This window comes from Castor canadensis, chromosome 1 (genome assembly GCF_047511655.1).
Source record: "Castor canadensis chromosome 1, mCasCan1.hap1v2, whole genome shotgun sequence".
NCBI lineage: Eukaryota > Metazoa > Chordata > Mammalia > Rodentia > Castoridae > Castor > Castor canadensis.
Genome location: NC_133386.1, coordinates 184269607 through 184286720, shown reverse-complemented (window position 1 = coordinate 184286720; position 17114 = coordinate 184269607). Strand labels below are relative to the sequence as shown.

Genomic DNA, 17114 nt, shown 5'->3' with positions numbered 1-17114 from the left:
ACAAATGTAGAAGCTGTATTCTTGATACATGACCCATAAGATTTCTGAAAACTCAAATTCTGCCCAAGCTGAATGTCTTAAGCTGGCATTTATTTCTTGGTGTGTCGTATTTTCTCTGTGTATTCATCATTGCTTGTAAAAGTTTGCAGAAGGTCTTAGTGTCAGGGAATACGATTGTGTAGATTTAGGGACATGTTTTTAATTAGAAAGGAATAAGTCATACTTAGGAAAATTTTATGTGAGTGGCTGAAAGACTGAAGATTTCTGCTTCTACTTGTGAAAAACTTCCATCTTCATCTTTTAAAAAAATTAAATCCCAGCTTCTGCTTGGAAAGGTGCATGGCTTAATGTCTAGACACAAGAATGTATTAGGAATACTTAAAGCAAAGCCCTTTTTGTTGCTTTACTTCAAATGACTGAAAATAGAAAAAAGTCACATAACCATTTTAGTATAAATATTTTGTTTTATTTGTCATTTACTGAAAATAGAAAAAACTCACATAACCCATTTTAGTATTAAAATTTTATTTTACTTATGCCACTAAATGGTGGGGTTGGCCAGGTTAATTTCCACTAATGAGGTCAACTTTTACATAGTCATGTAAACACAGCATCTTTTTCTATGAATACATTATCCTAGAAGAATATACAAGCACCTTGTGCAGTGGATATTGACATCATATTTAAATGTCTTTATAGTTCAAGTATTCACTTGGATAGTCTTATGCTTTCAGAAAAACTGAGATAACAGGAAGCCAGTGTGGAATATGCTTGTTTTAGCCACTTGTTACAACTTCTGGGTCTGTTGACCCAGCCTTATGTTACCGTGTGCCCTGGGATGACTCAAAGGTATATGAGCTACGCAGTCATCCTCAGGAACAGATCCTTTGATTTTTCTGTCACAAGGACATTATTCAAGAAGTGAGTTTAAAAGAAGTGAAAGGGTATACTAGTTGAAAATGAATGCAATATACAGAAGTACAGTTCATCATATATTCTCCTATTTGATATCTGCACTGGGAAAATTTGTTGGCAAAACCCAAAATTTAATTAGAATATGCAAATGATATTTGTTTAGAACTGCAGCTTGATGGTGGTTTTTCCAGTTTTCCAAGTAACAAGTGATACATATAAGTAACAAATAAGCCAATGCATTTATTACATTATTTTATATATTATATTTGACATGATATGTTATCAAAGAAATATAATTATTTTTACATATATTATAATTGGAGAATTTATAAGGGCATATTATCTCAAGTTCATTAGAGTGTAGGGGTACACTGATAGTTTGATATGGGATTTGTGTGTGTACCTTTAAAATTATCCTCGAAAACATGTTACTATATATGCATAGGGAAATCTTTGATCAGGGAAATAAATTTTCTAGTCCGTCTTAGATTTATCATTTTGTTATTGTAAAGTATTAATGGGGTAATTTTGAAATAATAGGTCTAACTTTTTCAAAATCTAGGTTCTTAAAACCTGCATTAACTTCCTTTTGGAAGAAGTTTGCTTAATGGTTTAAGTGGAATGCAGGCACAGCCTTCAGATTTTACACGATCAAATCTTTGATAACTAACCGCAGAGTTTACATAAATGTGGAATAGTTCAAAAACTCTATTTTTACTCTATCATTTAAATAAATAAAGTGGCAAATTTAAGCTATGTCTTGCTGAAAACTAACATTGACAATTAATGAGAACAAAAACAGTACACATGCAAAAATAACTCAAGAAAGATACAGAATTGGACTTAAACTACTTTATACCCTTATGTTATACAAAAGATGTTCCTGAATCAGTCTATAGCTTCAAGAATAAAAACTACAGATCTTCTGAGACAGATCAAGTGGATATTGCAAATGAAACATACAGGACTTACTACAACCAGCTTCCCAGGAAAGCTCAGAATCTCTGCACATGTCCTTCCCCACCCTCAAGTCCACGTGAATGGTGTTTTCTTACTTACTTCACAGGTAAGTATTAATAGCCCTTATATCAAAAAAATAAAACCAATAATTCCTAAGACATATAATTTTATTCTATGCCTAAAACAGTGTTCATGATTTATAGATATGCTATTTTTGTATTCTGTAAGATGTTTGCAATTATTATTGAATTGCCAGAGAGCCCCAGAATTTAGTCTGTCAATGCTCAGGTGAGGCACTCAAGAAGATTAATAACAGCTATTATTAATATAGATTTCATAAAGTCACAGCAGTGCTTTATAAGCTTTGTGTGCCACAACAACAAAATAGTCCTAGGAGGTTGCAGTAGCTATCACATCCTTTTTACCACTGGCTAGCATTTTTCAAGAAGCAATAATAAGCTGAGAAAGTGTTTGATTATGCAAATATGAAAAAAAGAAAAAATGTCAGCAATATAGAAAGAGATTGGTCTGCATTTAGAGTGTTGCAGAGAGTTGGACTGGAAAGGATGATGAAGTAATCTGGTTTACCGCTATAATTTACAATGTGCGCACTGAGACTTATTTGTAATTATACTTAGAAAATGACTAAACTTGTGCTTTCTAATGACAAGTGGGTCTTTGCCCTTGAATATGATGCTTTTTTGGAATCTGTACATTGAAGTTCAATGTGGACCACTCCCTGTACCAAGTAATCATTATATATAAAATGATATCCCACTGTTCTCTTCTTTTCTCTTCCTATTTTCTCTAACTACATAGCTACTTCACGAGTCTCAAAAGGGATACTAGTTATTGATGCACTAGTTGGTGAGAGTCATGGATTAGTTCAGGTCATTTAAAAATTTTTGCCAAAAATTATGATAATGAATTTAAATGTGTTACAAATTGGTATAGGCTAGGATGAAATGGACAGAATTATAGCTTCTGACAAAGCTGATAGTCAAATTCAGATGAAGTACTTGGTATGGTCAGAAATGTGTTAAATACTACTGGAGTTATTTGAGACAGTTTAAAACACAGGCCTTCTGAGATTTCATAAAAGACATAAAAAGAGTGTAACTCCATTGAGACATGAAAGACCTCTAATAATGTAATATCATATTATATCATTAAAATCAATGCTCTGATACAGGTGCTATTTTGCTGACTACATCATGATGCTATAAAGTTATACTCCATAAATACACCAACATGAAACATTACCCTATGGTAGTTCAAATATTTAGCATGTACTAGCAAAAATACCTAATAGATTTCATAAAAGGAAAAATTATTTCCTTATGTGCTTACTGACATCTGTGCCATTAACGTATGTTGAGTAAGTAGTTCTAAATGTATAAAAGACTGAGATGCTTTTGTTACTATTCTCCATAAAGATCCAATAAGGCCTTGTGAAAGAACCTAAAAATTTAGCCTAAAAGGACCATTCAGTTAAAATTGTAAAAAAAAAAAAAAATGGGGATAAGGAGAATAAGAAAGGGTAATAGAAGATATAAATTTGATCGAACCACATTCTATGCATATATGGAAATATCATGATGAAATTCTTTTGTGAAATTATTACATGCTAATAGAAAGATTATCCCATAGGATAAAGAATTATCCACAAATTAGCTTATGGCACATTGCAAGAAGAACTCGGTAGATGTTGAATAAATGTTTACTGTGGGTGCCCAATACAGAAAATATAATGAAGACATGCAACATGACATAAAGTACCATAATCCTGTTCACAGCTTCATGGCAGAACCTATTCTTATGAGCTCATCTGTGAGGAAATCATTATAGAAGACCAAATGATGACACAGTGTAATAATGTCACAGAGTTTGTCCTCCTTGGCCTCACTCAGGATCCTGATGGGCAAAAAGCATTATTCATCTTATTTTTACTCAGCTACATGATGACAATTGTGGGAAACCTTGCCATTCTGGTGACTGTTACTGCCAACCCTTCCTTGGTCTCCCCAATGTACTTCTTCCTTGCCTATCTGTCACTCATAGATACTGCTTATTCTACTACTATCTCACCCAAGATGATTATAGACTTGCTCCATGAAAAAAAGACTATTTATTTCCCTGAGTGCATGAGTCAGCTTTTTGTAGCACACTTTTTTGGTGGTGCTGAGGTGTTCCTTCTGGTGGCAATGGCCTATGATCGCTATGTGGCCATCTGTAAGCCACTGCACTATTCGACCATCATGAATAGACGAGTTTGCATCCTTCTGTTATTGGTGCCCTGGGCTGGAGGTTTTGCACACTCTTTTGTTCAAATTGTCTTTGCATACAGCCTTCCTTACTGTGGTCCCAATATCATAGACCACTTTGTCTGTGACATTTACCCATTGTTGGAACTTGCGTGCACTGAAACCTACTTCATAGGCCTCATTGTAGTTGCCAATGGTGGAGCAATCTGTATGGTGGCCTTTATCTTTCTCCTAATCTCCTATGGAATTATCCTAAACTCTATTAAGACTCACAGTCAGGAGGGAAGATGCAAGGCTCTGTCAACCTGCAGCGCACACATCACTATTGTTGTCCTCTTTTTTGTTCCCTGTATTTTCATGTATGTTAGACCTGTTTCCAACTTTCCCATTGATAAATTTGTGACTGTTTTTTATACAGTTGGTACTTCCATGTTAAATCCTTTAATATCTTGAGAAATACAGAGATGAAAAATTATATAAAAAAACTCTGTTGCAAAGTATTTACTACAAGTGGAATACCACGCTGAACAGAATACTAATTCTAAACAAACAAACCAGCTACAAATTCTAACAAGGGATGAAATACACTCCTTGATGGATTTAGAAAGGATGCTTCTCTTTATTCAACAAAAACAAGTCATCCATTGAGAATATTATCAATCTAAAAGCTAACTTCAGAGAAATGAATAAAGGCATAGGGTTTTGTCCTACTACAATAAAGATGGAACTGAGCTCACATTGTAAAGTTTTTTTGTTTAAGTTTGAGATGTAATTTCAAAGTAAATCATTTATTCTTTTCAACCAAAGGAAAATAAAATAATTTTGGCAATTTACAATCACCACATTCATGAGAAAGGGATGTGGGTAATAGATTTATGGGAGAAAAGAAGGGGTTTAAAAGTGGAATTTTATTATTCTTTCAGTAGAACAAACTCATATACCTGCCTTATGTGTACTGTTTTCTGATTACTTCCATTCTTGACATGAATATCTATACATTTCTCATTTATGCTATTTTGATGGCAGATGATGTTGTTTTTAGCTAACAAGGCTACCAGTGAAGTTTTGTGAGATGAGATGTGTTTATGATGATTTTAGTTTTTAGTGACAACATTCATACTTGCTTAGGGAAAATCATACTAAGCCATGTTGTACACAAATTTTTGCAATATTCTCCATTATTTAACTTGTGCACTTTTACATTAAAAACATGTTTTATTTGTACTTCATGGTGCTGAAGAAATCAATAAAGAAATGTGTTGTTTTGCATAAGTATAGTGTTCCCAAATATTTTACTTGACATAAAAAGAATTCACATTGGGGTCAATATTTTTCTCTCTCTCCAGAGAAAATCAACTCTCAGTCTATTGAAAGTATATTCCATTCCTAATAAACTTTACCAAAACAAAAAAAAGGATGTACTTTGATAAAATAAAAATTTTGTTTTTCAGTTGTATCAATAGTGCTGATGTTGTTCATTAAATGACTCATATTGACATTTATGAAAATGTTACAGAATATAGTTTTAAATTTTAGTTTTATTCACAATATTAATTTTGCACAAATTGATTTGTTGATGCATGTTATTTTAACATCATTATTTTCCTTTCTGTGTACAATTCCCTGTGTGACTATACCACATATTATGTATTCATTCAGTCCTTGACAACCTGCCTTGTTCTTGTTTTTATATATCATCTTGTCATGGACTTCATGAAATAATTATTTTGTTTACAATCATTTATACATTCACTTGTACAGACAATTGCATTTCCTCCAACGCTATTTTATATGTTGTACTTCCACCAGCAGTGAATAATTGATCCATTGCTCTACATCCTTCTTAGTACTTCATAGTCTAAAAAAATGCTTCATATTCTGAGAAGCTGACATTTTTATGAATGTAATTGATATAAGACTGTTGTGATTCTGACATTTCTTACTGATACTGAATTTGAACATATTTTCAAATATTTATTAGACTTCCAGTTTTTATATTGTCTATTTACTAATGAATTAAAGAATTAAATATCTATTTATTTCTTTTCCAAATTTTTCTTTTTGATATCTTCCCATTGACTTGTTAGGTTTCATTTTCTATCAGGTGTGATGAATTTTTTTGTATGTATCACAAAGTCTTCTCTATTTCTGTTGCTTCTGTTTTATACCATTATTATTTTTTGATGAATAGAAATTTCTAATTTAATTTAATTCTATTTTAAAATACTTTTTCCATAACTTGGCTATTGTGAATAGTGCTGCAATAAACATGGGTGTGTAGGTGCCTCTGGAGTAACCTGTGTCACAGGCTTTTGGGTATATCCCCAACAGTGGTATTTCTGGATCAAATGGTAGATCAATCTTTAGTGTTTTAAGTAGCCTCCAAATTTTTTTCCGGAGTGGTTGTACTAGTTTACATTCCCACCAACAGTGTATGAGGGTTCCTTTTTCCCTGCATCCTCGCCAACACCTGTTGGTGGTGGTGTTGCTAATGATGGCTATTCTAACAGGGGTGAAGTGGAATCTTAGTGTGGTTTTAATTTGCATTTCCTTTATTGCTAGAGATGGTGAGCATTTTTTCATGTGTTTTTTGGCCATTTGAATTTCTTCTTTAGAGAAAGTTCTGTTTAGTTCACTTGCCCATTTCTTTATTGGTTCATTAGTTTTGGGAGAATTTAGTTTTTTAAGTTCTGTATATATTCTTGTTATCAGTCCTTTGTCTGATGTGTAGCTGGCAAATATTTTCTCCCACTCTGTGGGTGTTCTCTTCAGTTTAGAGACCATTTCTTTTGATGAACAGAAGCTTTTTAGTTTTATGAGGTCCCATTTATCTATGCTATCTCTTAGTTTGCTGTGCTGCTGGGGTTTCGTTGAGAAAGTTGTTGCCTATACCTACTAACTCCAGAGTATTTCCTACTCTTTCCTGTATCAACTTTAGAGTTTGTGGTCTGATATTAAGATCCTTGATCCATTTTAAGCCAAGTTATGGAAACAGCCAATATGCCCCACCACTGAAGAATGGATTAGGAAAATGTGGTATCTATACACAATGGAATTTTATGCAGCCATGAAGAAGAACGAAATGTTATCATTCGCTGGTAAATGGATGAAATTGGAGAACATCATTCTGAGTGAGGTTAGCCTGGCCCAAAAGACCAAAAACAGTATGTTCTCCCTCATATGCGGACATTAGATCAAGGGCAAACACAACAAGGGGATTGGACGTTGAGCACATGATAAAAGCGAGAGCCTACAAGGGAGGGGTGAGGATAGGTAAGACACCTAAAAAATTGGCTAGCATTTGTTGCCCTTAATGCAGAGAAACTAAAGCAGATACCTTAAAAGCAACTGATGCCAATAGGAAAAGGGGACCAGGATCTAGAGAAAAGGTTAGATCAAAAAGAATTAACCTAGAAGGCAACACACATGTACAGGAAATTAATGTGAGTCAACTCCCTGTATAGCTATCCTTATCTCAACCAGGAACACTTGTTCCTTCCTGTTATTGCCTATACTCTCTCTTCAACAAAATTAGAGATAAGGGCAAAATAGTTTATGCTGGGTATTGAGGGGGTGGGGGGGAGAGGGTGGGGGCAGAGTGGGTGGTAAGGGAGTGGGTGGGGGTAGGGGGGAGATATGACCTCAGCCTTGTATGCACATTTGAATAATAAAACAATAAAAAATAAATAAATAAATAAATAAAATACTTTTTCTTTTACATCTTATGAATTGATCAAGAAAATTGTACATATTTATGATGCACAAGTGTCATTTTGAAATGTATATACATAATAAAGAGATTAATTGAGCTAACTTATATATACATTACCCCCTTAGCATTGTTTTGTGTTGAGAACAATTAACAATCTAATCTTTTAACTAGTTTTAGAGGAATATTTGCTTTTTGGAATGAAGAACATCATCTTAAGCAAAGTTACTCAGCTCAGAAGGCCAAAAATTGCATGTTATCCTTTAATGCCGATTATAGATCTAAAATAAATGCAGCAATATTATTGGACTGGATCACACAGTAAGGGGAGAATGCACATGGGAGGAATAGGGAAAGGAAAGGAAACCTAATACTTGAATGTGGTTGATATGCTCACTGTATAGGAGTGAAAAAAGTAATCTGAAACTTACAGAGGCCACTATGGGAAGGAGTCTAGAAAGTAGTGAAGAGTTATGGTAGAAATGAACCAATATGGATTGTAATATACATATGTGTAGTAACAACACTAGGAATATCTCTGTATTGCTATTTTTATCTCAAACTAGCAAAAACAAGATGTTTTTTCTTAATATCTTATGTTTTCTCTTCAACAAAATTGGAGAACAAGAGAGTGGAACAGGTTCTGCCTGGAAGTTGGGGGGACAAATAATATATACACATGTAAGTAAATGTAAAAATGATAAAATAAAATTAAAATTAAAATTGGTACTAACAAAAAAAGTGAAAACAGGAACTGAATATGTATCCATCAAGTGTTGTTCTGGAATGCAGTGCAAAGAACCCTGATAAGCTGTAATTCCTGTTCTTGTAGATGATTAAAAGTTCATATAAGGCACATAAAAAACAAATATGAAGTACCACATGGAGAAAAATGAAAGAAAATTTGTAATACTATGTTAACTTGCTTAATTCATTATTCCCTATTATTTTAGGTCAAGAAAGTGGATTTTCACATGTAATAAAAGATTCCCCAATTCAATACTCTTATTAAAATCATATTTTTCAATTTTGGAATCATTTCAAGAAGTTAGACAAATCTAGTAGAGTCTTTCAATGACAATGACTTAAAAGTTTTATTAATTTGGATAAGAACTGGCTTTTTAACCATATTGAATCATTCCATTAAGGAACGTGAAATATCTCTATTTGTTTAGGTCTTTACATTCCTTCAATAGTTTCTGCATGTGTATAGTTTTCATCAGGTAGATCATTCACATTTTTGGTTTTAGTTTATGTTTTGTTATTTGGATTAACTTCTTTTATGCTTTCTATGTTATTTTTTTCAAATGATTGTAATTAGCATTTATGGTGTTTGACCTGAAACTTAACTCCCTTATTAAGTATGAGAGATTTTCAGTAAACTCTTTTGAATTTGCTGAATAAATAATATCATCTCTAAAATCAGGGGGGTTGTTTGAAATAATTTCTAATATTTTATAAAATATATCTACTTGTCGTATTGTGATATTAGATAAAATTAGAAAACAATGATTAATAGGTAGACACAGGAACACTGATTTATTCTTAGCTTCTGTGGTGATGATTGTAGTTTATCTTTATAAAAATGTATTCCTCAAAAATGACCATCTCAGTCTACATGTCACTATAATGACAGGAACCCAGCACCTTCAAAGGAGCTATCAAAAGCCATTTACATTTTTCCACTGACAAATCGTTATCAGTGAGTGTGTTTATGCAGTCAAAGCTCCTATGTTGAACCCCTAAATGTGTTCTATGAGAAACTCAGAGATTGCAAATGCCAAGAAGGCGCTCTATTAAAGAAAAGTCCTGTCAACAGAATATAAGTGAGTCACCCACCATGAGGAGAGTCATTTTGCTGTTGAGCACAGTCATTTGCACTGAGAAGTCTTCTCAAATCAGATAATAGCCTCCTTCAATCCAACACTTTATGATAAGTATGAATAAAACACTAACTATATGTTTTGCACTCTCAGTCACACATTCTAATAACTTGAGCTCTACAACACATTGTTTATTGGTACACCTGAAAAGTTACAGTTCATGGATGGTAGGGGGTTAATAAATAGTATGTAATCAGCTATTGAATGAAATTTTTTATAATTAGATTTATTTTAAAATATTTTACTTTTCAAATTGTTTTAAAGTTAGATTTAAGCTTAATTTTAATTAAAAATTTAAGTTAAATTATTTAAATTAATGCATTTATTTGTATCACTTACTTTGTCTTTTTATTAGATTCTTCTAAAATTTTCATTCTTTTTATTATACTAGTTAAATATGTATTGCTTTGCACACTATTCTTCTTACTTGCCTGTATTTGAATTACTTATGAATTTTTATTGTAGTACTCTTACTTTTTAAAATATGGAATAGAAAGTATGTTAGTAAAAACAAAGCCCATACAACATGAAATAAATTATAAATAAAATCTCATCCCTCACCATAGCCAGTGGTATCCCAGATACAGTGTCATACTATATTTCTAAGATTCATGAAGTATTTATTCTGGACCAATACAAGCATACTTATATATGAGTCTGAGTAGCTATATTTCTGTATCTAAAATTGATAAGTACTCTTCAACAACCTGAAGATCTTTACATAGCAGTTCACATAAATAAACCTCATTTTCAGTTTTCCCTTTATCATATCCCTTTATTATGTTGTGATTAATTTGAAACATTTTTTATTCATCTACTGGTTGCCAATTATTTGCATAAATAATTCTACACAAAACTCTTTGAATATGTGGGTGTGAGTTTTTGGAAGCTGTAGTGTGAGTCAACAGGTACACAAATTTAGAAAGGTGATAGTTGTACTTATTTCCTAAATACCATCCACGAATTTGTTGAAAGATGCAATACTACTCCTGGTCTACTAGAATATTCACTTGTCCACATTCTCAACAGACTGCTCTTAATAATGACATTTGATATAGGACAATTTGATACTTTAATTGAAATTCACTAAATTTCACATAATTTGAGCATTAATTCACATGATTTAAAATGATTTGCATTTTATTTGACCATTTTTCTCTGGTTGCTGACCTTTTCCAAACTGATTTTTTATGATAATATTGCATAGGAGTAAAATTATCTTTTATCATTATACATGAAATTATATTTTTCCAGCTGTGATTTGCTTTTGATGTGTTATGCTATGAAGCAATTTTTGACTGATAGCAATATTTCTGTATTTCCATGGTAAAATTTGCCAATATTTGGTCAGAGATGAGAAGCATTTCTTCATGTGCTTTTGGGCCATTTGGACTTCTTCCTTTGAAAAAACTCTGATCAGTTCATTTGTCCATTTTTTCATTGGGCAATTGAATTTTTTGGAATTTAGTTTTTTGAGCTCCTTGTATATTATGGTTATTACATACCAATAATGTCAAATGTATACCCGCCAGAGAATTCCTCCCATTCTTCAATCTGATGAATGTTTCTTTTGTTTTGCAGAAGTTTCATGGACTCCCATTTTTCAATACCTTCTCTTAGTTGCTGAACCATTGGAGCTCTATTTAGGAAATTATTGCCTGTGCCTATAAATTCCAGTGTATTCCTACTCTTTCCTGTACAGTTTCAAATTTACAGCTACTATATGAAGATCTTTAATCCACTTTGAACTGATACTTATACAGGGTGAAAGACACGGATCTAGTTTCAATTTCCTGCATGAAGACATCCAGTTTTCCTAGCAACATTTGTTGAAGAGACTGAAGGGTGGACTGAGGGAGGTCCATGTGTTCTCCAATGATGGAGATTAGCCAGGGAAGGAAACACCCTGTCTCCTTCCGAAGAGACACTTGTTCATGCCAAAATTTTGCACCAAAATATACTCCTCCCACTAGCAACAAAAAAACTATAAGACCAGATGTCCAACCCAACTCAGAGGACTACTGGATTCTGGGTCCCACTGCACACCTCTCCATGCAGCTTTTCTATCACTTCTCTGCTAATTAAATTTCTTTGATCTTTGCTTGAGTTCCTGCCTTTGATTTCTATCTAAGCCATGGAACATGGACTCTCACTACCTGAGAATTCCAGTGTATCATGTTGGCAACCATGAAGGGACCCATCTTCTTCATGGGAGGACAGTACAGGTTGTGACAAACTGGAGGGGATACCTAGGAAGTGGCCATGATTATTGGCTTAGAAAGTATGCTAGAAAGTGAAAATTTAGAAAGTATGGTGGAGCTCTCAGACCAACTTTTCTCTCTCTCTCTCTCTCTCTCTTTCTCTCTCTCTCTCTCTCTCTTTCATTAAGGATGGCTTCTCCCTCAGGAATCTGGGGAGAAAGCCCTGAGCCCACTACACCTGAGAGATTGGGGACCAGCCAGGGCGGGTATACTGGACTGCCAATGCTATGTGGGTGGAGCTGAAATCTCAGTGCACTGAGGCTTTTCTCTCAACTTTCGGTTTTATCCCTTTTAATTTCCTAAGTAGATCAAAATGAGTAGCAGTCCCTTCTGCCTTAGGCAACAGTGGGCAGATAGTTTTCTGTCAGATTTGAGTCAAAACCACCCTGAGGGAAGAGTTTATCAACAATATTTCCTAGGCAGACATTATCTGGGAGCAGCCCAGCCTGCATTCTCCTCCTCTTGATGCAAGCCCTCCTGGGGCTTAAACAAACCTTTTTTAAATCTTAAAAACCTGGCACCTGACAGCCAGTTGCATGTAAATAACATGAGCTGCCAGTTTAAAGGTGCTGGAGTGTGTCAGCTCACTCACTAAGGATCCCTCACAACCCTCTTGCTTCTTGTTCTTCTATTTACATGTCATTGCAAAGGGAGGGAAATTTTAAAAAGGATTAGGCATTTTTCAGTTTTACTTCCTGATGAAAGGGGCTCATTTACAGGCCCTAAAAAGAATAAAAAAGCCATCCATTTGTTATAGGTTAAATATCATATTCCAGGAAAAAATAATAAAAACATTTCTGACTGACCTGCAGCATGACTTTTCAGGCAGACACAGCTGTTTTAGGACCCTCCCCACTAAGGACAAATGGGAGCAGGATTTCTCTCCCTTAGAGTTGAAATTCTAGTCTTCTGAGGAGGAAGGAGAAATCCTCAAGAAAGCCTGATAAAAAATGCAAAAGTCATAGTAACACAGTGAGCACTATACACAGCACCTGGCAGAACATGTTCCTGTGGTCGCCCCTTAGGGAAGGAATTCTTCCCCTATCTATGCTAGCCCTTCCAGTCATCCTGGAACCTTTTCAATAGAATATTGTGGAACTAGAGGCTCTTAATAATTGAAAAATATCTAGATATACAAGGTTATAAAATAAATAAGTGAAGATTTGGTCAAGGTCACACCTGCAATGGTGGTCACAACCCTGGCAGACCCAAATGTCTTCCCCACTACCCTGGCCATGGATGTCAGTGGTGGAAGGAGAGAGGAAAAAGCGACACATTCTTCCCAAAGGAGTGTGGTTCCCAGTGGTGGAACCAGGTCTGTGGCCCTGGGGATGCCTGGGCTCATGAAACCCTCCTTAGAATGCCAGTTTGCCTTATCCCTCTTCTGGAGGGCAGTTCAATATTCCCAAATTCTCTAGGGATCTGTCCTACATTTGCTTATTAAGGCACTGGAAAAATCTTAACCCTGAGAACCTAAGGAAAAAGGTCCTCATTTTCTACTGCACCCAGGCTTGGCCTAAATATCCTTTGGGAGACCAAGAGTGTTGGCCAGAAGGGGAAAACATAGACTATAACACCATCCTACAACTAGACTTATTCTACAGAAAGGAGGGAAAACTTAAACTTTGTAGAAAATGTTACAAAGATGCAGTGTAATTAGCTGTGTTGCAGGCTTTAGCTCCAGAAGAAAAAAAAAAAACTTAAAAAAATCAGAAAGAGGAAAATTCCAGTGATAATGTAACAAAAAACCCAGTGTGTTTATGTTGGAGATCTCTATGGTAAACTGCTTAAGGTCTTTTTTTTTTTTTTTGCATATAAATATATAAACATCTTGAGATGGTTCTTATTGTAGAGTTAATGTAAAAATTGTTACTTTTACTGCTACTTTTAACAAAGCCAGTTTTCAAACTCATTTCAGTCAGGTTTCACTAAGATGCAGACACTCAGGGATTAACACTAGCACAGAGCAAAAGAAAAAAAAAGTGGCATTTTAAAACCCTGGCCACAAGCTTGAAGCAAAAATTGGAATTTTGGTAGCTAAAGAAATGAGCTTAGCCTATTTCATTCTGTTGTAAATAAAATCTGGCTTTAATCCTCTCTGATAATACATGGGTCTAGCAACAACTGGAATTTCTATAACTTGTTTTTATACAAAAAAATAATTTTAAGGTTGCTTTCTTTCTGTTTTTTTCCCAGACTAATAGAAAGTTTTAAGTTAAAAGAATGTAAGTTATAAATAACCAAGAAATATAGAAGTTATTAATGATGTGGCTGTTTTTAAATAAAAGGACTTTAGAAAGAAAAAAAAAGGATTTTGTATAAAAAAGCTTGGTACTTAAAATTGTCTCAAAATGGGGGAAAAAAGATAAGGACAAGCTTCCAAAGGGGGTCCAGTGTATGTTGCCATAAAGGTACAGATTAAGTTGCCATAAAAAGATGGAACTTTGAAATGCTTCTATAAGTGACTAAGTTGAGTTAGTCAACTTAGTTGATTAACTAAGTTGATAAGGTCAAAATTTAATGTATTAATGTTAAACTAAAATTTAATTCTGTAAGCTCATAACAATAAGGCTGCTTAAAATACTGTTCTGTTCTTGATGACATTTACAAAAAAACTATGTTAAAGAAGAAATTTTTGTTCTATCAAGATAACTGTCAGGGATATTTGGTGCTCCAAGAATTTGCCAAGACAATCAAGTAGAAAAACAAAAATTTAATAGGACACAGAGAGATGACAGGCAGCTAAACACAGGGAGTGCTGCTACACTAACATGTAGATTGGGGCAAATTTGAGTAAAAACAGAGCCAAAGTACACCCGCCAGATAGGATAAAAAGGACTTACAAAAAGCACTCCACTTCAAGTCTTTATTAGAGTCAACAAAATAGTTTTTCTAAAAAAAAAATGGGTTTGTGAGTCATTAATTCTCAAACACTGGGCTATGTATTATCAACTCCTTCCACATGTCAGGTAGAGGAAATTCTTGGCCTGGGATGGTCAGATTGAAACTGTTATTTTGGGGGGCTCCATTGGTTGCAGGTCATCAGAACCCTGCTGTATGTCACAATCTATCTGTTAATGTCAGCCATCAGGTTCCTAACTCTACACTTAGTCCTCACGGATATTTGCTTATGTTTTGTGCTGATTTTTGTCAGGGTTTTGACTACTGGGATAACTGAATCAAAACTAAATAAAAGTTTATTTAACAGTCGGTTTATATTAAGTCTTCTAGATGACCTCATAATTGTGGTTAAGCAATTATTTTCTTAGGTGATTCTAATGCGGTTAGTACCCTATATTTGCCTGTGATTAGGCTATTTGGGGTCACTGACACTGTCCCCTGAACTAATGGGAATTCTAAGGTTTTATTCCAAGTGTAACAACTAATATGTATGTATAACTTCTAGAGAGCTGTGATGCTATTGCTGGCTCCAATATATTAACTATATTTGTGTTTTATAAGTATATCAGGCCTTAAAATTACAAAATTTAGATAAATACTATAACAAAAAAGTTAACGGTACTGACATACTATTCTGCTAGTTGGTAAATTGTCCATCACAATTCTAAACATGGCTTTTTTAAGTTTTTGTCATTATAGTTTGGATCCTTCTGGGACATTCATAATCAAGTCCATGAAAAATGACTCTAACAAGTACCTGTTTGTCAACCAAGTTAGCTTTTTAAATATGTACTTTGTTAGATTTTGTTTTGTATTGTCATTATCTAGAAGACCACTGCCTAAGAGCAGTGGTCTAAACATCTTTGTTGCTTAAATTTGGCCAAAAGGGTCTTGTTGGCCCTGACTCCCACTTGACCTGCTTGTTGCTTCCCCCCTAACATGGGACACTTAAAGAGAAAGCTAATTCTCACAAGGAAGGATCAAAATGACCAATTAGAAAAATGTTCAGATGAGACTGCTCAGAGACAGTTTGGACACAAGGGGGTAATGTCGCCAAAGTTCAAACGGCATCACTCATGCCAGACCTCTCAAAAATTAAATCAAGGCCAAGAAGTAGTTTTTATGCATGTGTGGCTATTTGGCATTAAAGCTCTTCTAAGGCAAAAACTCATATTTTTGGCCAGGGCCTTTTACTTTAATAGAGACAAGGTGACTATTTCTACTGGCTCTAGACATGTTTTATGGTACTTAGAGGTGGTGTTCTTAGTTTTGGACTTAAACAGTGGGTTTTTCTTAGACTCATAGACCACCTCCTACCCTTAGATTTTCTTTTGGCTTAACAGGGAGGAACATATACAATTGGCAATACTTCCTGCTACAGATGTAAATATTTCAGGCACTGAAGAGAAACATACAAACTACATTCTCCAACAGACTAAGTACCTCCAGGAACAGTTCTTCAAAAGTCAAGTATCCACACAGGTATGGGATCAAATAAAATCCTGTCTCTCCTCTATGACATGGCTTCTACCCTTCCTGGGATCTATAGTTGCCATTATTGTCTTACTTGTGTTTGGACCTTGCATTCTAAACCTACTTGTCAAGTTTGTTTCCTCTTGCCTAGAATCCATCAAACTACAGATGCTAATGGAAGTGAAGATGACTTATTATCATGGTCCCCTTGATAATCCCTCCTGTGGTTAGCCCTGATACCTCAGGCCCCTTCTTCACCCCCATTTAGCAGGAAGTAGTCATTGAATAGACCTCGCTATCCTTTTTCCAAATGGCAGTTAAGGTGATCATTGAAGAGGGGGACTTGAAGGGCAGACTGTGGAAAGTCCACATACTCCCCCAAGATGGCAGTTACCCAGGGAAGGAAACACCCTGACTCTTCCCCATGAGACACCTGTTTGTGCCAAAATCTTTGTGCCAAAACATACTCCTCCCATTAGCAACAAAACAAAACTATAAAACCTGGCATCCAACCTGACTCAGGGGACTACTGTATTCCAGGTCCCACCGCACACCTCTCTGTGTGGCCTTTCCTATCACTTCTCTGCAAATTCCTTTGATCTTTGCCTTTGAGTTCCTGCCTTTGATTTCTGTCTAAGTGTGGAAAAAGGACCCTCATTGAGTGAGAATTCCAGCATATCAAGACTATCATTTCTCCATGATATATTTTTGGCACATTTGTCAAAAATCAGATGAACATAACTGCATG

General features: G+C 34.8%; 1 protein-coding gene across 1 annotated transcript; it reads left to right on the top strand.

The window, feature by feature from the left end:
• The first annotated feature begins 3734 nt into the window (after positions 1 to 3734).
• LOC109702514 (olfactory receptor 4A5-like) lies at positions 3735 to 9594 on the top strand. Its single transcript, XM_020187834.1, has 2 exons — positions 3735 to 4560; positions 9569 to 9594. Exons 1-2 carry the CDS (start codon positions 3735 to 3737, stop codon positions 9592 to 9594), a joined length of 852 nt encoding a protein of 283 aa, XP_020043423.1.
• Positions 9595 to 17114: the final 7520 nt, after the last annotated feature.

Bases quoted from the DNA above. Each gene is read 5' to 3' on its own strand.
- LOC109702514 (XM_020187834.1), top strand. From the start codon at position 3,735: ATGACACAGTGTAATAATGTCACAGAGTTTGTCCTCCTTGGCCTCACT. The intron at 4,561-9,568 runs GTACTTCCATGT...GTGTTTATGCAG, and splicing joins GACTGTTTTTTATACAGTTG to TCAAAGCTCCTATGTTGAAC.